The sequence below is a fragment of the Alosa sapidissima genome, chromosome 13 (genome assembly GCF_018492685.1).
Source record: "Alosa sapidissima isolate fAloSap1 chromosome 13, fAloSap1.pri, whole genome shotgun sequence".
Lineage (NCBI taxonomy): Eukaryota > Metazoa > Chordata > Actinopteri > Clupeiformes > Clupeidae > Alosa > Alosa sapidissima.
The window spans coordinates 11620627-11641872 of NC_055969.1; the positions used below are offsets into that span (position 1 = coordinate 11620627).

General features: G+C 45.6%; 1 protein-coding gene across 8 annotated transcripts in view; it reads right to left on the reverse strand.

Annotated features, from left to right (window-relative positions):
- Window positions 1-2842: 2842 nt before the first annotated feature.
- arl15b (ADP-ribosylation factor-like 15b) overlaps window positions 2843-21246 on the reverse strand; it is a 50964-nt gene continuing 32560 nt past the window's right edge. For all 8 annotated transcript variants that reach the window (XM_042059324.1, XM_042059328.1, XM_042059325.1 and 5 more), the window contains exon 6: window positions 2843-4603. In XM_042059324.1, the coding sequence (XP_041915258.1) occupies window positions 4451-4603 (153 nt within the window). In that variant the 3' untranslated portion in view covers window positions 2843-4450. The remainder of the gene's footprint in view (window positions 4604-21246) is intronic.

Sequence of the window (21246 nt, forward strand, 5' to 3'; positions counted from 1 at the left end):
CTTTTAAAAGCAATATGATTTAGGGTTGCACAATGCGTATGGTTCATAAAGACACATACAATACAAAAGGGAAACATTTAGTAGTTCATATAAAGAATGTTTAATGTTAGAAATGTAAAAAACATATCTACTGCATGAATATGCATAATTATTGCTTTTTTCCCTCATTTTCATTGTCTATTTCATTAGGCTATTGATTGAATTGACATGGTTGTTTATTATTGCTATTCTCCTTATTATAGTCTGACCAACATTTTAATTTGTTCTCTGTTAAATCTAAGTATTATATTGTTTGTATTTGTATGTCGCTTTGGACAAAACCGTATCCATAACCATATCCATATGACTGGCCTTTCAAATCATTTTATGAATGTAAAAATAAAAAACACAATGACATAGTTGTGATTTTTAGTCAAGTAGGCTTTAGTGTTGTAAGATCTGCATACATGAAGCTGGGCAGATCATAACTCAAATAAAATAATCTCTAGAGTTTATTGGTAAATCCTGTTTTTTCTATCGTTATGGTATGTATTTTAGCTATGTTAACTTGCTATATGCCAAGAATGACTGTTCACACAGTGTACCATAATAGACGTATCCTTGAGCACCTCAAACGTAATAAACCATGTATAAACATGTATAGTTAACCTGCCATATTAATATATACAATATTACCATGAGCCGCCAGGTGTCTTACCACTATTTCAATATTAAATACAAACATGAAAATGTTTATTTTTTAATCAAAACTGAAAAGAGTGGTTAGTGAAACAGTGAATTATATACTCTGGTGATAAAGAAATAGTTGAGAACTGCCATTAAAAAGTGATAATTTTCTCACCTACACTTTGAGAGGTAACGACTTCCCCCTCTCTCTATCCAGGTGTAATGGAATGGAAGGAGAATTGACTTTTTTAAAGCAGATTAGCATAATGCTCCCCGCCAGACTGACACTGGATGAAAGGGGAACAGATTTAAAGTTTCTGTCTTGCAGACGGCTTTGTGAAGTTGTTCAGACATGGTTAAAGTTTAAAGATTAATCCGGGCTGTTCATCTGTCTGCATACTAATATTTGTCTGGGAGATAGCGGGAGATGGCTGAGCAATCGGAGAAAGTCTTAAGTTCCCTTAAAATACAAATGTCTTCAACCAGACACAATATAATTTTTTTTGTTCCCCATTTCATTTCATTGACTCTTTGTGTCTGTGGAGAAAGTTTCTGAGCCTTCCAAAACTTGCAGTCTGTCTATAGTAACTATTGGAAGAAAAAAACCCTGAGTCATTAACTATTAAAAGCTCAAGTGGCGGTGCCACCCTCTGTGGTGTCTGCAGTTGCCTGAGTCTATATGGGTGGTCTAGATGGCCCTCCTGTTCAATAAGGGTCTTATAAATATCTTTTATGCTTCTAAATGTTCCATGCAAGGCACTTTGAATTACGAAATGTGCTTGACACAAGCTATATAAGTGTTTAAAGTACACTTGTGGTACCTTGAACGCTGAAAGGCTTTTAACTCACACAATTTTTCCCTTTTTGAACAAGGGCTACAGATATTGTAATAAAGATATTTTTTTCCATTTTGAAGTGATATGCTGGACATCAAGCATAGCCAGGAGAGAGAGAGAGAGAGAGAGAGAGAGATAGATAGATAGATAGATAGATAGATAGATAGATAGATAGATAGATACTTTATTGATCCTCAAGGGGAAATTCAAGATACTGTTTATAGATAGTGTGAAGTTGTACTAGCACTAATAGACTAAATATCCACCTCAGATTAAAGGTGTAAATTAGATTATATGGCAGAGAGATGAAATCTTGTCACCCACTGAATTTAGTGACTCCTCCACTGTCCTTAAAATACACGCTCTCCACTTCTTCAGAGCATGTACAGCACGCAACATCACATGAGTGAACTCAGCTGAGATTCACCCCACAAGAGCCGTCATGCAGGAAGCCCCTGCTCTGTGTGTGTGTGTGTGTGACCGAGTAAACGCCTCAGACAGAGTAGGAGGATGAGTCATCGGTTGTTGGGGAAACTCGCTGACCGTCGCAGTGGCCCACAGGGCTCTGTAGTCAGGGTCGCCTGTGTGTCAAAAGCAGGGGGGTTCAAGAGAGTCTAACAGAGTATGTAAATAAACAAAGAAATGATCAAATAAATAAATAAACAGTTCTCCAAATGTCAGATGAGGTAGACATTACGCAAAGCTTCCCTAATTGGATATTCGGAGAATATGCAAAACAGTGCATTTTTTGAAAAGATGAAAATGTCAAAAGCTTTTGGAGAATATTATCAATACATTCCTGTGCCACACCATTTTACACAAAGTAACAGGTTTGCTTTGTGAATATGCTTGGTTGAATTAGGCAATGTGGCACAAGTGTGGTTGGTAAGGATATACCGTATTTTCCGGACTATAAGTCGCACCGGAGTACAAATCGCACCAGTCAAAAAATGTATCATGAAGAGGAAAAAAACATATATATAAATATATATTGTATGTTGCACCTGAGTCGCAGGACCAGCCAAACTATGAAAAAAAGTGTGACTTATAGTCCGGAAAATACGGTATAGAAAATAGTTCCGATCTTAGCCGTGGCATCTCCTGTTGCCAAGCAGTGCAGCATATCACTCGAGAGCAGTGATAAGTGAGAGAGGCTTTATATATGAGCTACCAGGACAAACACTGTAGTCAGTCAGAATCTGATCTGATCAGTCATCTGCCTATTGATCACTAAGAGCTTATCAATATGTCAAACTTAACCCATTAATATTGTATTACCCATATGGCAAAGAATAAGATCACTGACTACTCTCCCACAAATAAAAATTCAAACTCCTTTGTGCTTGTCCAGCCTTTATTGTCCATGTTGCCAAGTGGAAATTAAGCATAAATTATATACAGTATATATACAGTTGAATGTGTGAACGACTTAACGTCAACATCTGACAAACCACACAACACAGACTGTTCTTCCAGTACAAAGGCAGGCACGTGCCCTTTCGGTCAACAAGACTATCTGTAACAAATGTACAAACATTTTTTTTTATTATTACAAAAAGGCAGCTGAATTGGCTAGGAGGGTATAAAATGTTTGATAGATATAAATACACGTAAAATGAACCCAGTGTGGCTCTAAAAAGACCTCCAGTCCTGGTACTAGTGTTGTATGGAACCCCTTTTGATCTGTGGCACATGTTTCATTTGGACACTCATTGAGTACAGATGCTATGGGCAAAGAGAGAGATAAGGAAAGATCGGAAAAAACAACAGGCACAACAGACTTTTTGGTGAACTGACATTTAGAGGAGAATATTTTTACATTCAGAGGTGATGGCAATGCCCAATATATAGAGTAAATATACCCTATGTTGACAAATACTGTATAGCAATGACTACGTCCTGTTGGTTCTAATGGAATACACAGCTTGTGGTTTTAATTAGTGATTGTGCAAACGTAAGAGATTACAGCAAACTGATTGCTTCCGCAAGCGAAACTACACAATATGCAAAAAGATTGCTTGCTTTGGCGTAGTAACAGTGTGAATGCAAGGCGAACCGTTGTTTTGTCAAGTGGCATGGTGATATGGCAACAGATATGAAATGCACAAGATCTCTATGAGGATTTCAAAGAATAAGGGGCTCATATGAAAATCCTGAGAATTTATTCAAAGAAAAAGAACATAAAAGAAAGCAAAGCCATGAGCTGAAATCAAGTGATAAAACAATTACTGTGATTCGATCATATTAAAACTAAACAGCAGCTTGTTTTTTTTTTTTTTTTTAAACCTGCCATCTTACCTTTGTTTGCGAATCAAACTTTTTTTTTTTGGCTTTACGTGATCTGTGGGCTCACGTGGAGTGATACTACATGAAGTTAAACAGTTACTATCAGTCAGGTTAGAAGGCGGGACACATCTACACATTTAAATCTGTACAAACTTTAAGGCTTTTTTTAGTACAAACCAGCATCTCACCCACACTGTCATAGGGACCTACTAACATTGGGGGAATAACATTACATGATTTCCAGTTGTTCTACATACCGAGCAATGCGTTAACATTAACTAGTCAGTAGCAATGTGCAACTACCTGTCTTAAGAGAGGATGCGTACAACCATATTCCATGATAGAAATGGCAATCAAGTGTTCAATGTTAACTGTAGTTAGGCAATACAACTTCAGACGAGGAGAAAACACATTGGTCACAAATGTGATACTGTCTTCTTGTGTGGATATGTGTCCATATACTCATCTAAAGTTGGTATTCTATGGATACAAAGTCTATTTTTCACAGTTCATGTGTTTCAGCCTCCTCATCATTTCCATACTTTACATGGTGGTCCAAAGAGAATGTTTCCTGCTTGGCCTATGGATTCCTTGGAGATCTGTAGTTATGTATTTAGTATACATGTGTGATGGCTTCTGGGATTTGTAGGTTTTTGGAGGGCTCATATCCTGCCTGTTTCCTGGTCCTTGTCTTCTAGGAGGAAGATGAGCTGCTGAAAGCTGTCTTTCACAGTGTCCATGTTGTCCACCGTGCTGCCCTCCAACACCCAGCTCTTCCCTCGCGCTAGAGGTTCCAGCTCAAAATACTTCTTAATCTGGGAGAAAAAGAGGACGAGGGAAAGAAAGAGAGACAGAGAGCGCGGGAGAGGGAGGGAGAGAGAGAAAGGGGGGGGAAGAGAGAGATTAATAACAGTACATTGGGTGAGAACTAACAAACATGCTGAGTTCAAAATGAATGAAAATGCAATCGAAACCTCTGTCCAGGGTCACCCTAACTGTGAGAGCAGGGGGCAATCCACGCACAACTGCTGTTTGGACTGCACTCGGATATAATTTTCATTGTGCGAAAAGGTCGGACAACACATTCCTTTCCTTCCCATCATCAGCGGTCAGCGAGTAGGTGCTATGCGCACAGTTCATATACATAAACCAGAGCGTGAACCAGGAAGGAGGGGGAGGACAGAGAAAAAACAGAGAGAAAGAGGGCCAAGGAAACTGATGGACATGGGGATTGGGGGACAGATGTGATAATCAGGATTACCAAAGATCAGCTCTGGCTTCGGGGAAGACACGAACTTGGACGGCGAAAATAAACAAATGCTGCGAAGTACAAGAGCGAGAGGACACCCCACACACGTCGCATGGTCACTGCGGGTCATGGCTCCCTCGTTTTTTTTTTCCGAAACAAAGGCACATGCGTGCGGCGTGAGCCAGAGGTGATCATGAACACGAGGAGGAGCCAGACTTCACAGACGGACTACGGAGTTGAGTTCAGGAATTTTCGGAACGCCGCGGCCTCCAACACCAGGGAACAGCGGTTGGGAACAGACGCAGGTATCCTTCAAACTCCAGATGTCAGAGGACTCTAGGGGGCTTTGAGGTGGTCGTGTGGTGGTTCTGTGTGTGTGTGTGGTGGTTCTGTGTGTGTGTGTGTGTGTGTGTGTGTAAGGGGGAGGAGACCAGTGGTGACTGCAAAGGAGACCTCAGTGACTTGGCTTGAATTCCAGCCAAAATAATGTACATTCTTTACCAGCCCCCAATCTCCACTCTGGATAGAGTGGTTTGTAGAGTAAGTTGAGGTTTCATCGGCATCAATCACAGAAATACAGTGAAGCCAAAAAAACACCTAGCAACAAACCTTCTCAAAAATGGGGGTTTAAATATGTGTGCAAAAAGCACTACAGTGCACATTACCACTCTTGCACACACACTAACATATCTGACGCATTTCAATGACCAAGACACAGACCATTCAAACATGAGCTTAGCAATCCGCTTCACCGCCCAAGTAAATAAGTACAATAGATGCAATCATGATTGTTTTTTTCCCTCTGCCACCTTTTTTTTTCATTGCGGTACAGCCACATAACTAAGAGCTTGTAATAGAATTATGCACAACCAGGCTGTAATTTGAAGCAGACCAGGATAATGGCAGCTCTAAATGTTGATCTTCAGTGGCCAAAACATACAAATTGAGCTATTGGCAAGGAGTGTGAGGAGCAGAGTGAAAATCTATACACCAGAGCTCAATCTGCAAATCGAACTATGTTTAATCTGTAGAGACCCTCTCCTGCAAAGAGGCTCAAACGCTGCCTTACTGTCAAATCTGTACAACCAGAGGGATAGCCACGATGACAGACAGCAAAGGATGTGTCCAAAAAACGAGAGAGAATAAGGGAGAGAGTAGGTCAGAGGAAGACCAAGGGAAACAACAGAAGTAGAGACAGTGAGAAGAGGAGAGAGAAAAAAAGAATAAACAAAACACCCTTTGAGCTAATGCCTCTCCGTATCATTGCCAAGAATGTTGATTAAGATTTCCCTGTCTGGGAATTCATCGCTACAAAATTACACAATCCCGCTGCTTCCAAGAGCTGGAGCAGGCTTGGAACGCTCTGTGGTGTTTGTCCATTGTTCCTTCTCGTGGAGCGCGTTCAAGATCGATGATAAAATGCTACAAGAAGGACAGAGGACAGGTTGATAGCGGCTTTTACGATGACACCGGCGCGACACACTGGCATCCCTATCACAGAATGACCAAAGCTGCCAACCCAGCGTAGCGCTTTGCCAATCTGTCTGTGCCGTGACGGTTAACTCCGTGGCTAAAGAGCGACGCAAGGTGACGGCATATGCACAGTGTATTTTGGGTAAAAAGAAAGGGGTGATGATTGGTCATTTATTATGGGCAAAAAGGAAGGGGCGGCTAGGGCGCGTGTAGATCGGGAGATGGAGAGAGTTGCACCACAGCCAAAAATGCCAAAGCAGGTCATTGGGTGAGAGATTGGAGTCGTTTGAGTTATGGACATGTGTCATGGACAACACCAGGTGTTGGGCTGCAGCAGGACATGAGGTGAGGGAGGGCCCATCTGTTTTGCACCAGGCTGTACTCAGGTGCCTCCGCGTCCAATAGGATAAGTTTCAGCGCTAACAGGATGAGCTTGATCAGAAATTATCCTCTGCTACTCCTCAGGTCAGGAGCAAGCTTGGGAGGAAGGAAAGGAGGAAGGAAGGGCTTATCCCCAAGTGCATGCTTGTCATTGCAGCAAAAAAACAAAACAAAAAAAAACACCCTTTGCCTCAACATCCACGATCAATCAACAACTGAGAAAACGGAGATTTGGTGTGTGTGTGTGTGTAGCGTCTGATTGGACCTACGTTTCAACATCACTACTCTGAGCCCGTTCACCATTTGACTTCCCTAACATCTCCCAAATGACCCTCCTCATTCACGACTGGCAAGGGGAAGTGGGTGTTGGCTGAGCAACGCCATGGGAAAGTTGTGGAGGAAGGAGTTCTCGCATGGTCATTCAATTCGAGAGGGCCCTGGAAGGAGCAGCCGTGACTAACCTGCGGCACTTGAGGGATGAGCCTGATTACTACTGAAAGTTGTGTGTACAGTCAACCAACAAGCCAGCCAGCCAGTAAGTCAGCCAGCCACACACACACACACACACACACACACACACACAGTAACCCCCCCCCCCCCCCAAAGTCTTTAGTTCGTTTTGCCTGTTTGGCCGAGGTACAAACCTACAGTAACTCAATTTACAGGGAGTCTGACAGCTCCCATCTGGACTTGCAACATGACTGAAGGAGACTGGGACATGGGGTAAAACAGGTGCTGGTTGTGGGGGGTAACTGGCCGCAGGCCAGTGGGGTACATGGGGAGTCGTCGTGTACAGGGTGAACACCCCCCACCCCTCATTTCAGACACTGGTGTGCTGCTGCAAAGGCCTCGTCATTAGACCCAGACACGCACACACACACACACACACACACACACACTCACCCACCCATACTTGCTGACAGGCGATCCTCTGGCAAGTCCCATATCAACAACTACATCTGAAATCAATAAGTGCTTAAACCACACACACCCAGACCCCCACTCCACCAACACAGAGACACACAGACAGACAGACAGACAGACAGACAGACAGACAGACAGACACACACACACACACACACACACACACAAACAAACATACACACAAACTTCAATGGTACGGTTATCCCATGTAGTGAAGGGAAATCATCAACCCTGAAGACAATCCTGGTAAGCTTTAAACATAACAGTATGGACTACAGGAAGAGCCTCCTGCCAGACCAATCAGGATGGATTACCGGTAATTCTTCCTGACAATATCCATCACACACTTATGTCAAAACATTCACAAAACAATAAAAACAGACATCACTTGCCATCATTTATCAATTACGCTAAAGAAAAACAGACCAACATAAAGATCAAAACATTGATTGATTCACCATCACAGTAAGAGTAAATCTGGAACACGTACTGATGCAGGAGAAGAAACGAAATGCAGAGGAAGAAGTTAAGTTATGGATATCCATGCAAATGTATTCCAACACAGGCATGACAAGGGGCTAAACACCAGTTAATACATGCAGGGACGTGGACATCTGAGACACCCAAATGCAGATACACACCCAAGACGTGTGCACACACACACACACACACACACACACACACAAACATGCACACACAAACATGCACACACACAGATACGCACACACAAAACAATATCCAGTTCAAACATCTGCATGAATTGCGCAAACTCGATCTGATATGTCCCACATATCAGCACTGTTTTCCATAAGTATGCTAGCCAGGCATCCTAGTGCCTCCAACACCCTCTCCCCTGATTTTGACACGCTCACTCCCAGAACGCCAGCAGTGCTACTTCGCTCCCCTTGTCCACCCCCTGTCCACCTATGCACGCTTTCCTGCCCGTCGGGCAATTTGTGTTTCTGGTCAGTGGAGTGAAAAACTTTTAAACACACCGTGTGCCATCATTCCAAACGAAGCAACCACAAGCAGGTCAAAGTTTCCCGCCCCCCTCCCCCGCTTCTTTCTCTCCCAACTGCCTACGAGTCCTCCTCCTCCTGCCGTCCGTTCTTTTTCCAGAGATTTCCTCATCTTCACAAGCGGAATAATATTTCATTTTGGATAGTAAAGGGCCTCGTCGCTGGGGATTCCTCTACATTCCTGCTGAAGTAGCTCAGCAGTCAGCGCCCCAGCCAGAATAGCACTCCCACTAAAAAAAAGTAGTGTGTGTGTGTGTGCGTGTGTGTGTGTGTGTGTGAATAACTGATTTTTGATTGAGCCATGATTATTGACTGCACAGAACAGCACATGCCAAACCCTAAACCATATCACAAACCCAACTGGGGGGCAAGGGGGGGGGCGACCCTTTACTTATTGTCCAGCAGATTTAACCACAAAACAGACACTCTCTAACTGCCTTGACTTCCCTTTCACCTGCAAACAATTTTACGGTGGACACAGTGTTTTCTTTCCACAGCCATTACTAAACTACACATGGCAGCACAAGATGCACAAATCTGATCTGATGCACGCGTGTGAAGGGGAAAGAGAGTTCTCTCTCATCTGGAGATGGGGCTCCAAAAGGCATTTTAGGAGGTACGACCATCTTTTAAGATCACATCACGGAGGCACAACTGTCATGACCTCTTTGTGAGACCCTCTTTTCTGGAGCGTCACTTCTGATGGATCCACGTTGGGAGGAAGATTTATTGGTGCGGGCCCCGAGAGATCAGGACGTTAGGGTTACGTCACGTCCTAGTCACGGTTGCTCCAAGCATGCATCAGACAGCGCACCACAGGGCGCCAAAAATCAAGGCAGAGGGAGAAGGCAAGACCTTGCCTAATGAAACAATGCCAATCATCCTGACAGGTAAAGCCGGGTCCTCACAAGAAAGGAAAAGCCAACATCTGTGTGTTAGGAGTGTGTAATAGAAAGGGAGTGTCTTTCTCTAACAATGGCCATTTTTCCTAGTCCACATACCAAGACATGAATGAGTATGTGTGTCAGTATATGAATTTGGCCATGACATTGACTAGGAGTTTGTGTGTGTGTGTGTGTGTGTAGCATACATGTAGATCGGGTGAACATGGCTGTCCCTTCATCATAAGAAGTGTGACCACAGCGTTAAGCGATAGAAGCTGTGATGTTTCACCGAAGAAAAGCTTGACCTGGTTATAACTCACTTAGACGGCTCTGCCCAGACGATGGCCCCCCTGGAACATTAGAACCACATTGGGTCAGAAAGAAAAGGAGGGTGAGGGAGAGACAGAGAGAGAGAGAGAGAGAGAGAGGGAGAGGGAGAGGAAGTGATTGGAGAGCTGGTGTAGGAGGACGCACATAAAAGGGAAGGTGGATAAATGTTTCTGTTTGTGCCTTTGGATGTTGTTTCTCCTGCGTGCCACTTGATACTTTCAAGTGGCACAAACACAAGGGAAAAGCCCAGTGCTTAGTCGTTCTTGTCTTTTGGTTTTCCACCGTGGTGCAAGAACAGAGCTCAGTAGTTCAAAGCATGATAAAATAATGATATATTTCAGCAGAAGAAGCACCAAAACCAGACCATTAAACTAGAGAATTTCTAAACAACATTAGGATTTACTCAAAGCCAAGCCAACAGTAGGTTGTTGCACTCAATTAAATGGCTTCATGGCAGCTAAAATTACTTGATAAATGAAGACACTAGTGCTACTGTTGCTTGATTAAAGCCTGAATTTCATCTGACATTTTGCTTGTGTTCATTCAGTAATGGTAACCTCAAAAAGCTAACTCCATAATTAATCTGGCTGTATTCACCATCTAGCCTCTGGAGAATATATTATATGTAGTTTTAAAAATGATACCTCTTGTCTTCCGCCCCTGCCACATTTAGCCAATAAGCATACACCACTACTGCAAACTCCACCTAGCAGTTTAAGGTCCTCACAGAGGTACCTACCCAAGGGTGGCTAATTATTTCTCCCCAAATGCGACCCTGAAAGGGGTCCAGGAGAGGTGGACTGCCGTAAATTGGCCTGTGAGTTCCTGCAGTGAAAAAAACACAGGAAGTAGGAACTGCCAATTGTGGGTCTGTGGTCCTTCTGTGCACGCAAGAAAAAGATGCCAACCAAACAAGCCACCTGACCACTGTTCACTGGGTTATTGTTATGGTAGAGCTTAGCCTCACACATCAGAAAAGACACACTGAAACAAACAGACACAGACACACATATTTGTAGAAAGCACACTGAAAAGAGGACATACAAATGCAATAAAGTGTACATCCACATACTCGAAGACAGACACACACACACACACACACACACATGCACAAACAGACACACACACACAGGGGCTCACCTCCATGCTGCATAACTAGATGCGCTGTTCAGACTCCCGGGACAGCAAATCGAATTGGTTAAAAATACCTAATTGGCAAAAGTAATAGTTGCCCATGAGGGTCGGTGATTCGATTACGGCCAGCGCTGCAGACAAAAATGGGCTCTTGCCGAGGCCAGACGCTTGCTATTCTGAGATGTCAGCAGTCCGTCCGTCTGCCCCGCCGGTCGGGTCACAAGGTCCCCCAGGCTGCAGACACCAGCAGTGTGGTTCGTGTTACCGCGCCTCGCTGGGACAGGCGTCTGTGCGTCGAGGCACAGGACGGTCAGTCTGTCTGTCTGTCTGTCTACCCCCTCAGGTGCCCGGGGTGGGGGTGGAGGGGCTCATCCTTTTGGGTCTAGCACAAGTGCTTAGGAGCAAGCGAGTGAGCGAGCGTGAGAGAGAGAGAGAGAGCATGCATGATAGAGAGAGAGAGAAAGAGAGAGAGAGCATGCATGAAAGAGAGCTTGTTTGCCTGAGGCGAGGCTGATCGAGACGATGATGAGATAGATGCTAGTCTGCAAGGTTAAAAGGGAGGAGGTGGAAGGGAAGGATTTGTCAAGGCCAGGAGGGGCCGGTCACAGTTTTATGAGGTTTCCCCCCCCCCCCCCCCCCCCCATATTGCACATATAAAGGGGCTAGGAATCGCTCCTCGGAGAGACAGAATTTATTTTACTGGGCAGAATGAATGGGCAATTTCACGCAGGACGTCCCCTAGGTGTTTATTATGATGCGAGTCAAGGGGTAAGGCAATCTTAGCGATACTGATAACTTTCAGCTTCCTTCTCGTTTTCTCATCTTGAGAAAAGGTTGACTCATTTGAGATGTTTAGACAGTTTGTTGAGGCTGGAGGAACTGTTAATGTCTGCTTGACCCTCGACTCCTCGATGTCCTTATGCTGCCAACTACAGACATAAGAATGGACCTTTATGTGACTGCTCTAAAAGGAGCGACCATTTTTTTTTTGCCCATTAACAATGAGTTAGTCTAGCCAGCTGAGGAGTAATGAACACACACACACACATACACAACACACACACACACACACAATGGCTGTCTAGAGCTTGGCACTGTGGTCTCTCACAGCTTCCGGGTAGACCGCAATGCACCCAATTGCCCCGGCCAGACAGTTCTGCCACAGTCCAACCCTCCTCCTCTTCCAGCAGTGAGACAACATGGGCTTTGTCCCTGCCGTCTCAAACACATTTCTTCAGGATGGATGAGGAGAGGCAGAGAGAAATGGAGAGAGAGAGAAAGAGAAAGAGAGAGAGAGAGAGAGAGAGAGAGACAGAGCAAGAAAGGGGAAAGAGATATAAAAAGAAAGAAAAAGCAAGACTGAAAGAGAGAGAGAGATTGAAGAAGAATGAGAAAGAAGGAAGATAGAGAATTCCACTACACCATGAAAACATCCCCAAATTGACAGTGCCTGACTGATTTTTCTTTTTTTTTTTGGCAGCTTTAGACTGCTTCCATCCACTGGGTCACTTTCAAAGCCACTTGACAGCACTCTTTCGAATGTGGACGCGATGCATCCACTTCTCCCTCGAGATGCCAGGCTAGTCTAGTGACAGCAGACCCAAAGGGAGCGACCTGGTGCCAAATCTATGTGCCGTTCACCCACAGCAAGGCAGACACAACGGTGTGATTCATCCGGACACAGTCAGGAGCTCGGCAGAGTGCTGGAACCCAGTGTGTGGCGTCTGCTAGATGAGGCACGCGGCAGACACATCCCCATGTGTGCGTGAGAGGGAAATGGTGCAAACTATTATCATAATAGCTCATAATTATTACAAAAGAGTGACGAGAGGAACAGAGTGTGTTGTGCAACAACCCCCCCTTCCCCCTTCCTTCTTGAACAAATGACTTCATAAACATGCTACCATCAAAGTGTTACCATCAAGATGCCTAAAAACAAAAACAAAATATCCTTCGTTTTCTGATTCCTTCAGCAGGTCTCTGAAGGTGACACAACATTCTTAACAGCATATGTTTGAATTATGTTGCTGCCAGAATGGAAAAAAAAAGAGACAAAAAAAAAAAAAACAGAAAATGAGGAGGAGTGGCCACACGTGTTCCCCAACAGCTCTATAATGGGGCTCTTCGGAAAGGGAGCTCTTTGATGGCCTTCCAAGGACCTGTTGCCTGCATGTTGCACCCATCTCAGCTGCCAGCGCGGGGCTCATGGGTTGTATTAGGGGGCACCGTGCCAAGTTCCTTCAGCTCGTGGCAGTCCCGAGTCGCCGCAGAAGCCCTGTGCTGGGGTTCTCTAGGTCTTGTCGACGCTGGCCACATATGGTGGTCGCCCCTCCGGCGTTCCATTTGAGTGACTTAATGTAAACCTTGCACCCCCGCCCCCCCCAACACCCCCCAACACCCCGAACCCTCAACCCTACAGCCCCCCACCCTTCCACACTCCAATTTCTCAAAAACGTTTCCTTTTTTCCCCTCCCCTCTTACTCCCCCACCTGTAACATCTGAAGTATGTCTCCTGTGCAAGGCTGTGTGTGTGTGTGTGTGTGTGTGTTGACCACACCGTTCCCTATCAGTAATAACTCGATTAGAGACAGATGTTCTGGGTGCCCTGTCTGGTTTCCTCTGCTGCTGCGGTGTAATTTTATTATTACTCTAAATCATGACCCAGTCACATCAGACAGGAGAATAGAGGAAGGGGGGGGGGGGGGGGTTATTGGGTGGGAATAGTGGCCGCAAAGTGGTGTGTGCATGTCTGTGTGTGTGTCTTTCTCTCTCTCTCTGTGTGTGTGTGTGTGTGTGTCTGTGTATGTGTCTGTCTGTGTGCATGTCTGTGTGTGTGGTGTCTCAGCCAGACTCCTTTAAAAAGGTGAGCCCCCCACCCTCCCCTATGCAACTCTCTTACTGCACCAGGGGAAATCCACTTTCCACAGACGGAGAGGGAAAGCGAGAGGGAGAGAGGAGACCGGGGGCACTGAATCAGCCCACGGACTGGGGCTGAACTGGGTTGAGTTTCAGGTGCTCCGGGGGGTGGAGTAATAGGGCTCTGGAGGTTGGGTGGTGTTGGAGGGCGGAGGGGGTGGTAGAGGTATGGGGGGGGGGGGGGGGGTGAGTGAAGGTATGGAGGGGGGTGGGGGGGGTGCAGGGAGCTCCAGAAACAGCACACATCAATAACCAGCCCGACAGGATCCTTTCTCTTAAGCACGAGGAAAGCATTTGTGCAGGCACGCACGCGCACACACACACACACACACACACACACACACACACACACACTCACTCACACACATCACCACCACCTGCAAAACGTTCACATTCATGCCAAGGACAGAGATAATTTTGAGTTTCTATACTTCAAGAAGACCAAGCTTCCATACAAAGTGTTCAAGATGTCAGGATGGGCGCAGTAGGAACGGGTGACTCAGCCGCAGACTGGGGCCTCAAAGTGAGAGTGGAGGGTTCAGTCGGGCAAGATCCACCGCCTGTTTTCAGTTCCAGTGGTAAAGACCAGTGTGATTTACAATAACCGGGAGATCAAACAGTTCAAGCTGAGTATGAAAGGCTGGCCAGAGAGAGAAAGGGAGTGAGATGGGGACAGAAGACAGAAGGGAGGGCGAAGAGGGGAAAATAATATGACAGTATGGTTGAAAATCTTAAGGGACCACTTCCTCAAATACAGCCTTAATGTCACATCTACATGACCAGAGGGATATCCATCAAGACAGGAAGCAAGAATGTCCTCAAAAAAATGAGAGAGGGAAAGGAGGAGAGAAACAGAGTCCATAAGAAAGAGGGAGACAGAGAGGGGGGGGGGGAGAGGAGAGAGAGAAAGAAACAGAGAAGGGAGACCATGAAAGAGAGAAAGAGGTACATAGACAGACAGACAGACAGACAGACAGACAGAGAGAGAGAGAGAGAGAGAAGAGAAAAAAGGATAGAGAGTCTGACAGAGCTTGGTGGCATGGCAGCGTTCCCCGGAGTATTCTTCAGCAGAACGGGAGCTAGCTGAGAGGAGAGGAGCGGAGCTTTTCCTGGCAGCGGAAGTGTCACGAGCGAGACAGAGGTAGCGCAGGGAGACTGGACCAGACGCCCAGACAGATGGGTGTGTGAGTGTGTGAGGTGTGAGGCTCGGTGTGCCAGCGTGTGGGTGTCTGCGTGACTGTGTGTTTGTGAATGACTGCTTGTTTGTGTGTGTGTGAGTGTGTCTCTGTTTTCTTTTTTTCCCCCCTTTCTTTTGTGTGTTGTGTGTATGTACTGTATGTCTGTGAGAGCTTGTGGGTGTGTGTGTGTGTGTGTGCGCATTAGTGTACATGTAAGTCTGGGTAAGCATGAGCGTATATGTCTGCATATGTGCGCATTTGTATGTATGTACAAATTAGTGAGTGTATGTGTGTGTGTGTGTGTGTGTGTGAGGCGGCGAGGGGTGTTTCTCCCGCTGTTTCATGGCCGGCCTTGGCACCCAGCTCCGACGTCCGTGCCAATGTCGGCTGAGTGAATTCCCTGGCCTCAGGGGGGACAAAAACACAAACGGGCCTGTTGTTTGGGCCCGGGGCACGCTGTCTGCCCACGGGGGACGAACAAGGACACGGGCACACATTCCAGCCCCGCTGCCACCACCATACCAGCTACCAGCTCCGCCGACGCACCCCGACAAAAAAGCAGTGACAAAATGTCCTGTTAGGTCTTAATGCGGGCCGAGGGGCGTGTAGAGGCATCTTAAATGAGGCAAGGCTAAGGAGAGTGTTTTTATGTGGTAAAATCACAGGATGGTAAAGAAGACGTGCAAATAGGCTAATAACGAGGAGCTCTTAAGCCAACAGAAGAATGTAAACCCTACACCCACTGCTGAAAAGCCAGTGAAGTGAAATAATTTCAACCGAACACGATTAATAATCCTGACACGGAGGTGGCCCATCCCTTTTTTGGTGTACCATAAAATTATCTAAAATTTCGAGAGAGAATGTTGTGAAGCCACTACCCCTGTCCATTCCTGTTCTTTGCACCAAACTGGAATCCGTGTGGCCTTATTTTCACACATTCATTATCATTAAACAGTGTGCTCAATTGTGTGTGTGGCATTGAGTTACACGATGACTCATTTGTCAAGACACACATTTTTCCATGCAAAATGAACAGATGGATCCACGGCTAAAACAACAGCCATTTTGGACCCACCTGATACCAGGGTTATTTCCACACTTTGCTTGGACATGGGCTTTCAGAAAGGTCCATCATTGGAAAATGTCCATTATGTTCATCCAACCATTAGAGAAGGAAAAAAGCATCTGTTTAGGTCTATCTGGTGAAAACCACTCTGACACAAAACCTGGCATTCTTTCATGCTGTTTAAATGTAGTATGTAGGACACCGGTTGTATCCCCATTAAGCTCTTGATATGGGATTCAATCTGGAGGTGGATCAAGACATTCTAATGTTTCATTAGAACCAGGCAATCTCCACCACTCCAAATAGGCATAGTCTCAATGTGGAACCTGTCTATGAAGAACTCGACAGTCCCTGAGAAGCTTAAGGCTGTTTTTCACATGCTCTGAATAGACAGAGAGATGCACAGCCTTTTGTAGAGTCTGGCAGATGGTTAAGCTGAAGCATCCCAAGTCAGTGGTTAATGAGGTAATATTTACTATGCGAAACAGCAGCATCCAAAGTGATCCGGTGGTACAAGATGTCCCATTCTGTTTCTGGCAACTTCTAAAGAGGGAGGAGGAGAAAGGGAGAGACAAAAAGAGTGTAAGAGAGAATGAAGGAGACGAAAGAGTAGGACAAAGAGCGAGAGCGGGATGACATGACTACACAACTGTCCTTGGCTGACCTTTCTGAAAATAGCCAGTCTGCCTCGGGAAGGTGTCAAACCAAACGCCGTCTTAAATGTCCAATAATTCAAAAGAGAGCCACTTAGTGTGTCAAAGTTTTCGCCACGTCGGAGGGACGCCTCTTTCAAGAAACACCCTAGAACAGCAGGAATTCGTACTGGAAACCAAACAAGTTGTCATGTGGAAGTTAGCCGCTTTCTGCGCTCCGCCGGACCTCGAACAGACAATCAATCATCATTACCCCCTTAAGTATCAAATGGAACGAGGCTCGCTGGCTCGGAGGCGAGGCGGCCTCCCCTCTCGACCTGCCTCTAATGGACTCCTGCATGTGTGCTGGAACCCGCGAACCCGACACCGCACTTTTTCGCTCCCAGTGGCTCGCCGCTTTAGAAACATGAAATATTTCTTGGGGGGGGGGGGGGGAGTTTTGTCCCCATAGAGCAGTGACAAATAGAGCAAGTACAATGTGCGGGGATTGTGTTTCTGGAACATAATTAATGGAGTCCTCTTTTACTGCTCCCCTTTCCAAAAACCTTAACCGACTGACCAGATCTCCCTCAAAAGAACAGCCAGAGGAACATTAAGCTGGGTGCTAATTGGCCAAGACAGGAAGGCAGATGGATGCTCATTGGCTGAGGGGACAGAGAGACGTATAGGACGCAGCGTTTGATGAGTCAGTATGCAGCTGGAGTCTGTAAGGGAGGATTGCGGTCGATGAGAAATGTTGTACCGTAACTCTGACAAATAGTCCGTCTGACAGCACTGCTGGGTTCGTTTACATTACCACAGAGGGGCAATCACTAACGCAGAACCTGGTCATTTGACATGTTGCTGCTTTCCTTTTTAAGACCCTGGTTGCGCCCCAATCAGCGGTATCAACCAAAGAGATATCTCTGTCAGTGACCGGTGGAGTGAAAGGAGATACTAGCCCGTTTTATATGTTTGATCAGTCTATGACTGTTGGGACTAGTGATGGAGAGGTCATCTGAGACAAAGTGGTATCTTCACTGATACTATTTCACCAGCCATTATAACCCGATTTTCTTCATAATAAAAGACATTTTCTTTTTTTCCCCCATATGGCTTCAGCTCAATTATACAGTCCCCTTTTCGTGCATTCAGCAAAAGCCTGAGGGAGAAAGGAGGGGAAAAAAAATCAAAGAAATAAAAAGAACATAAGATACAGATTTTTGGTCCATTTTTGGGTCCGTGTTTGCTTAGCTACAGCGTATCAGCATGTCAGCACATGATGACCCCCACTTGTGTAAGACAGGCCATATCTACAGTAGAAAGGGGAGAGGGAGAGTGTGGTGCTGCCAACTCCGTAGCCCCAATCTGACACACATCAGTGGATTGGGATGTGGGAGTCTCCGAAGGCAGATATTTACTGCTCACTCAGGACCACTTTTGCAGCCAGTTAATTAGCGCTCTGTGCATTGGGCTCAGTCGTACAACCCGCAGGCTTACTTCACCACTACGCACAGGCAGATGTGTGCGCACACACATCGCACGTGCACACCAACATACACACACAGATATATCTAACACATATACACACAGTCTCTCTCACAACCACACACACACACACACACACACACACACATTTGTATGGATGTGCATGCACAAACACAAATTTGTCAGCCCTCTGACACTCTTGAGGCATTTCAAGATCATAAAAAAGGATCACCTCGAGAAAGAGATGACGAGGGGGACTTGGTCCAAACATGTTTGGCTTCGCTCGATCACTTGTGACAGCTGAAAAAGACATTCGCTTGCTTGCATAGCTCCAGCCACCAGCATGTCCAACGACTGTTTGGTGCCTGCACCAAAACTTCTGCCGAGCAAAAGAACTAGAAAGAATGGAAGCCAATGCTGGCTGCCGCAGCCCAGCTGGTCTTGACCAGAACTTGCCTGGGGAGGCCAAGAGGCCGCCACTGGCTAGCTAATCCCCTCTACTGCGCAGCAGTGCCCAGGACAGACCTGAGCGAGAGCCTGCCGGTGTGTGGGCGGATGAAGCATGCCGCATGGGTGGGCAGCAAAGTCTGGGGAATGTTTGCAAACAGTGCGTAAATCCACTTAGACTAAAACAAAAACAAACCAACAAACAGACAGATACACACACATGCACGCACGCACACCGGCACACTTCTCTCTCTCACACTCAAACACACACACGCACGTACGCACACACACACGTCATACCCTCCCTTCTTCCTATGTTCACGCGGGGCGAAGCAAAAGCAAAGCGCTAATGCAATTACCGTTGACAGGCTTTAAATAGGCAGGTTAACAGGGGTAAACAGACAGTGGGTTTGATTGGTTTACCTCGCATGAGTGCAGGTGAGGGCGAACTCCAAAATAGCTCCCACCCTCTTCAACATGATGCAGACCCGTGCACCCAAGCCTGGATGGCCACACCACACCACACCACACCACACCACACCTGCATGCACTGCACCGTGGGGCTCGTATTATCAGGGATTGTTTTTGTTTGTTTTACGTGTGCATGGTGTGAAGGAGACCGAAAATGACTCGGCAGGGGAAGGGAGGGGGGGGGGGGGGGGTGGTTGATGCACACTAAGGGCCAGGCACAGGGCCGCGCACCAGCAGAGCGCACAGCTTTCTGCTCGGAACTGCCATGTCTGGGTGCAACCCCTGCGACAGAATGCAAGCAGTGGCGGCACGCCGACCCGGCAGCATGTGCACTTAATCTGAGCGAGGCTTCCGGTTTCGGAAGCGACGCACCTGCGGACAAACCAAGCGTACGCCCGACACAATAGCCACTGTTGGTGGATTGTAGCGCCTTGAGCCATTTGTTATTCATGTCGGTATTTTGAAATCAAAGCTCAATATCTGTCCAATGTCTAGTTTGTGCTTTTGTGTCAGAGCACAAGAGTCTATTACAGATCCTCGGCACAAAGGTTTATCCCTGCAACTGGTAATTATATGCCTTGGAATGTGTTTACATTCAATCTTGTAAGTGAATGTAAAGTTACGCCCCAGTGATTACGCAAGATTACATCCTATCTCCATGTTACTGTGATCCAGCCCCAGTCAGTTTCTAGCGTTGCTACAGCAACACACTATTACAGTGCCTCTCCGAGCAGGCCAAATTCACAGCAGTTGGCTTTATGTGCTTTTAAAAATTCCTTATATTTATGCCAAGGCAAGCCATATTTCAATTTAAAAAATATGTTTTTTTTGGAGCAGAGGGGTTGAAAATCACCTCAGCACAATTTGTCAGCACAGACTGTTCAAAAAACTTCAGGGAGAACTGTGCATAAATCTAAAGAGAAGATGGAGAAAAATGATGCCCTTGTTACTAGACTAAAACGGTTTCCCGATGTTAGGGAGTAAATTCAGGTCTGTAGGAGTTACAGTAGACTTAGACTCCCAAGGCTAAAGAGTAAACTTACACCACAACCACTAATAGTGAATTTACCCCCTTGTTAGGTCCACTGAGAGTTCAGAGTTGTTCTGCAATAACTTAGAGGAAAGTTATAGCCGTGCAATTTTAGGACAAGGATAACATCTGAAAGGTTCAGCACCTGTGACCATGAGTAAACTGCTATAACTTAGGGGAAAATTAAGTATGCTCAACCGAGAGTTAAGTTACAACTTTGTGATGAGGAGAATGTAAACATATTTACTGCACCAAAGTACAAAATTACATGGCTACAACTGAAAACTGTGTTACTCAGCTACACTTAAGAATGTGCCATATGGCATAATAACTCACAACTTTATGGTTTTCTCATAAACCTCTAAACTCAAGCACATGCACCTACGGCTAGAAATGGCAAGAATTGTGAGGCAGGTCCAAGATTTAATTTGCCTGTAATGATGATGGCAACAGTACAGCACAGATTAACAGTAAATTGACTGTATCTTTCTTTTTCCTTAATTGTTTACCAAAAACAAAAAAGTCTAATACATGATCTACGAAAACAACAGTAATCCGTTACAGCTGTCACTTCCCCCCTGATACACTACATGCCCCTTATCTCAACCATGTATTACCAATAACTTGGAAACACAATGACAATCTTGCTAGGTTGCTAGGTTACGGGGACGCTGGCGAGACACGCCGCTCCGTCTGGCATCATGTTTTTGTTTGTTTTTATGTAATGTTCGTAATTTTATGTAATGCCATGTTTATTTTTTGTATTGGTTTGTCTAGTTAAATGTTTTCCCTATTTATTTACGCTATTTTTGATAGTTTTCGTGTTATTCTTAGTC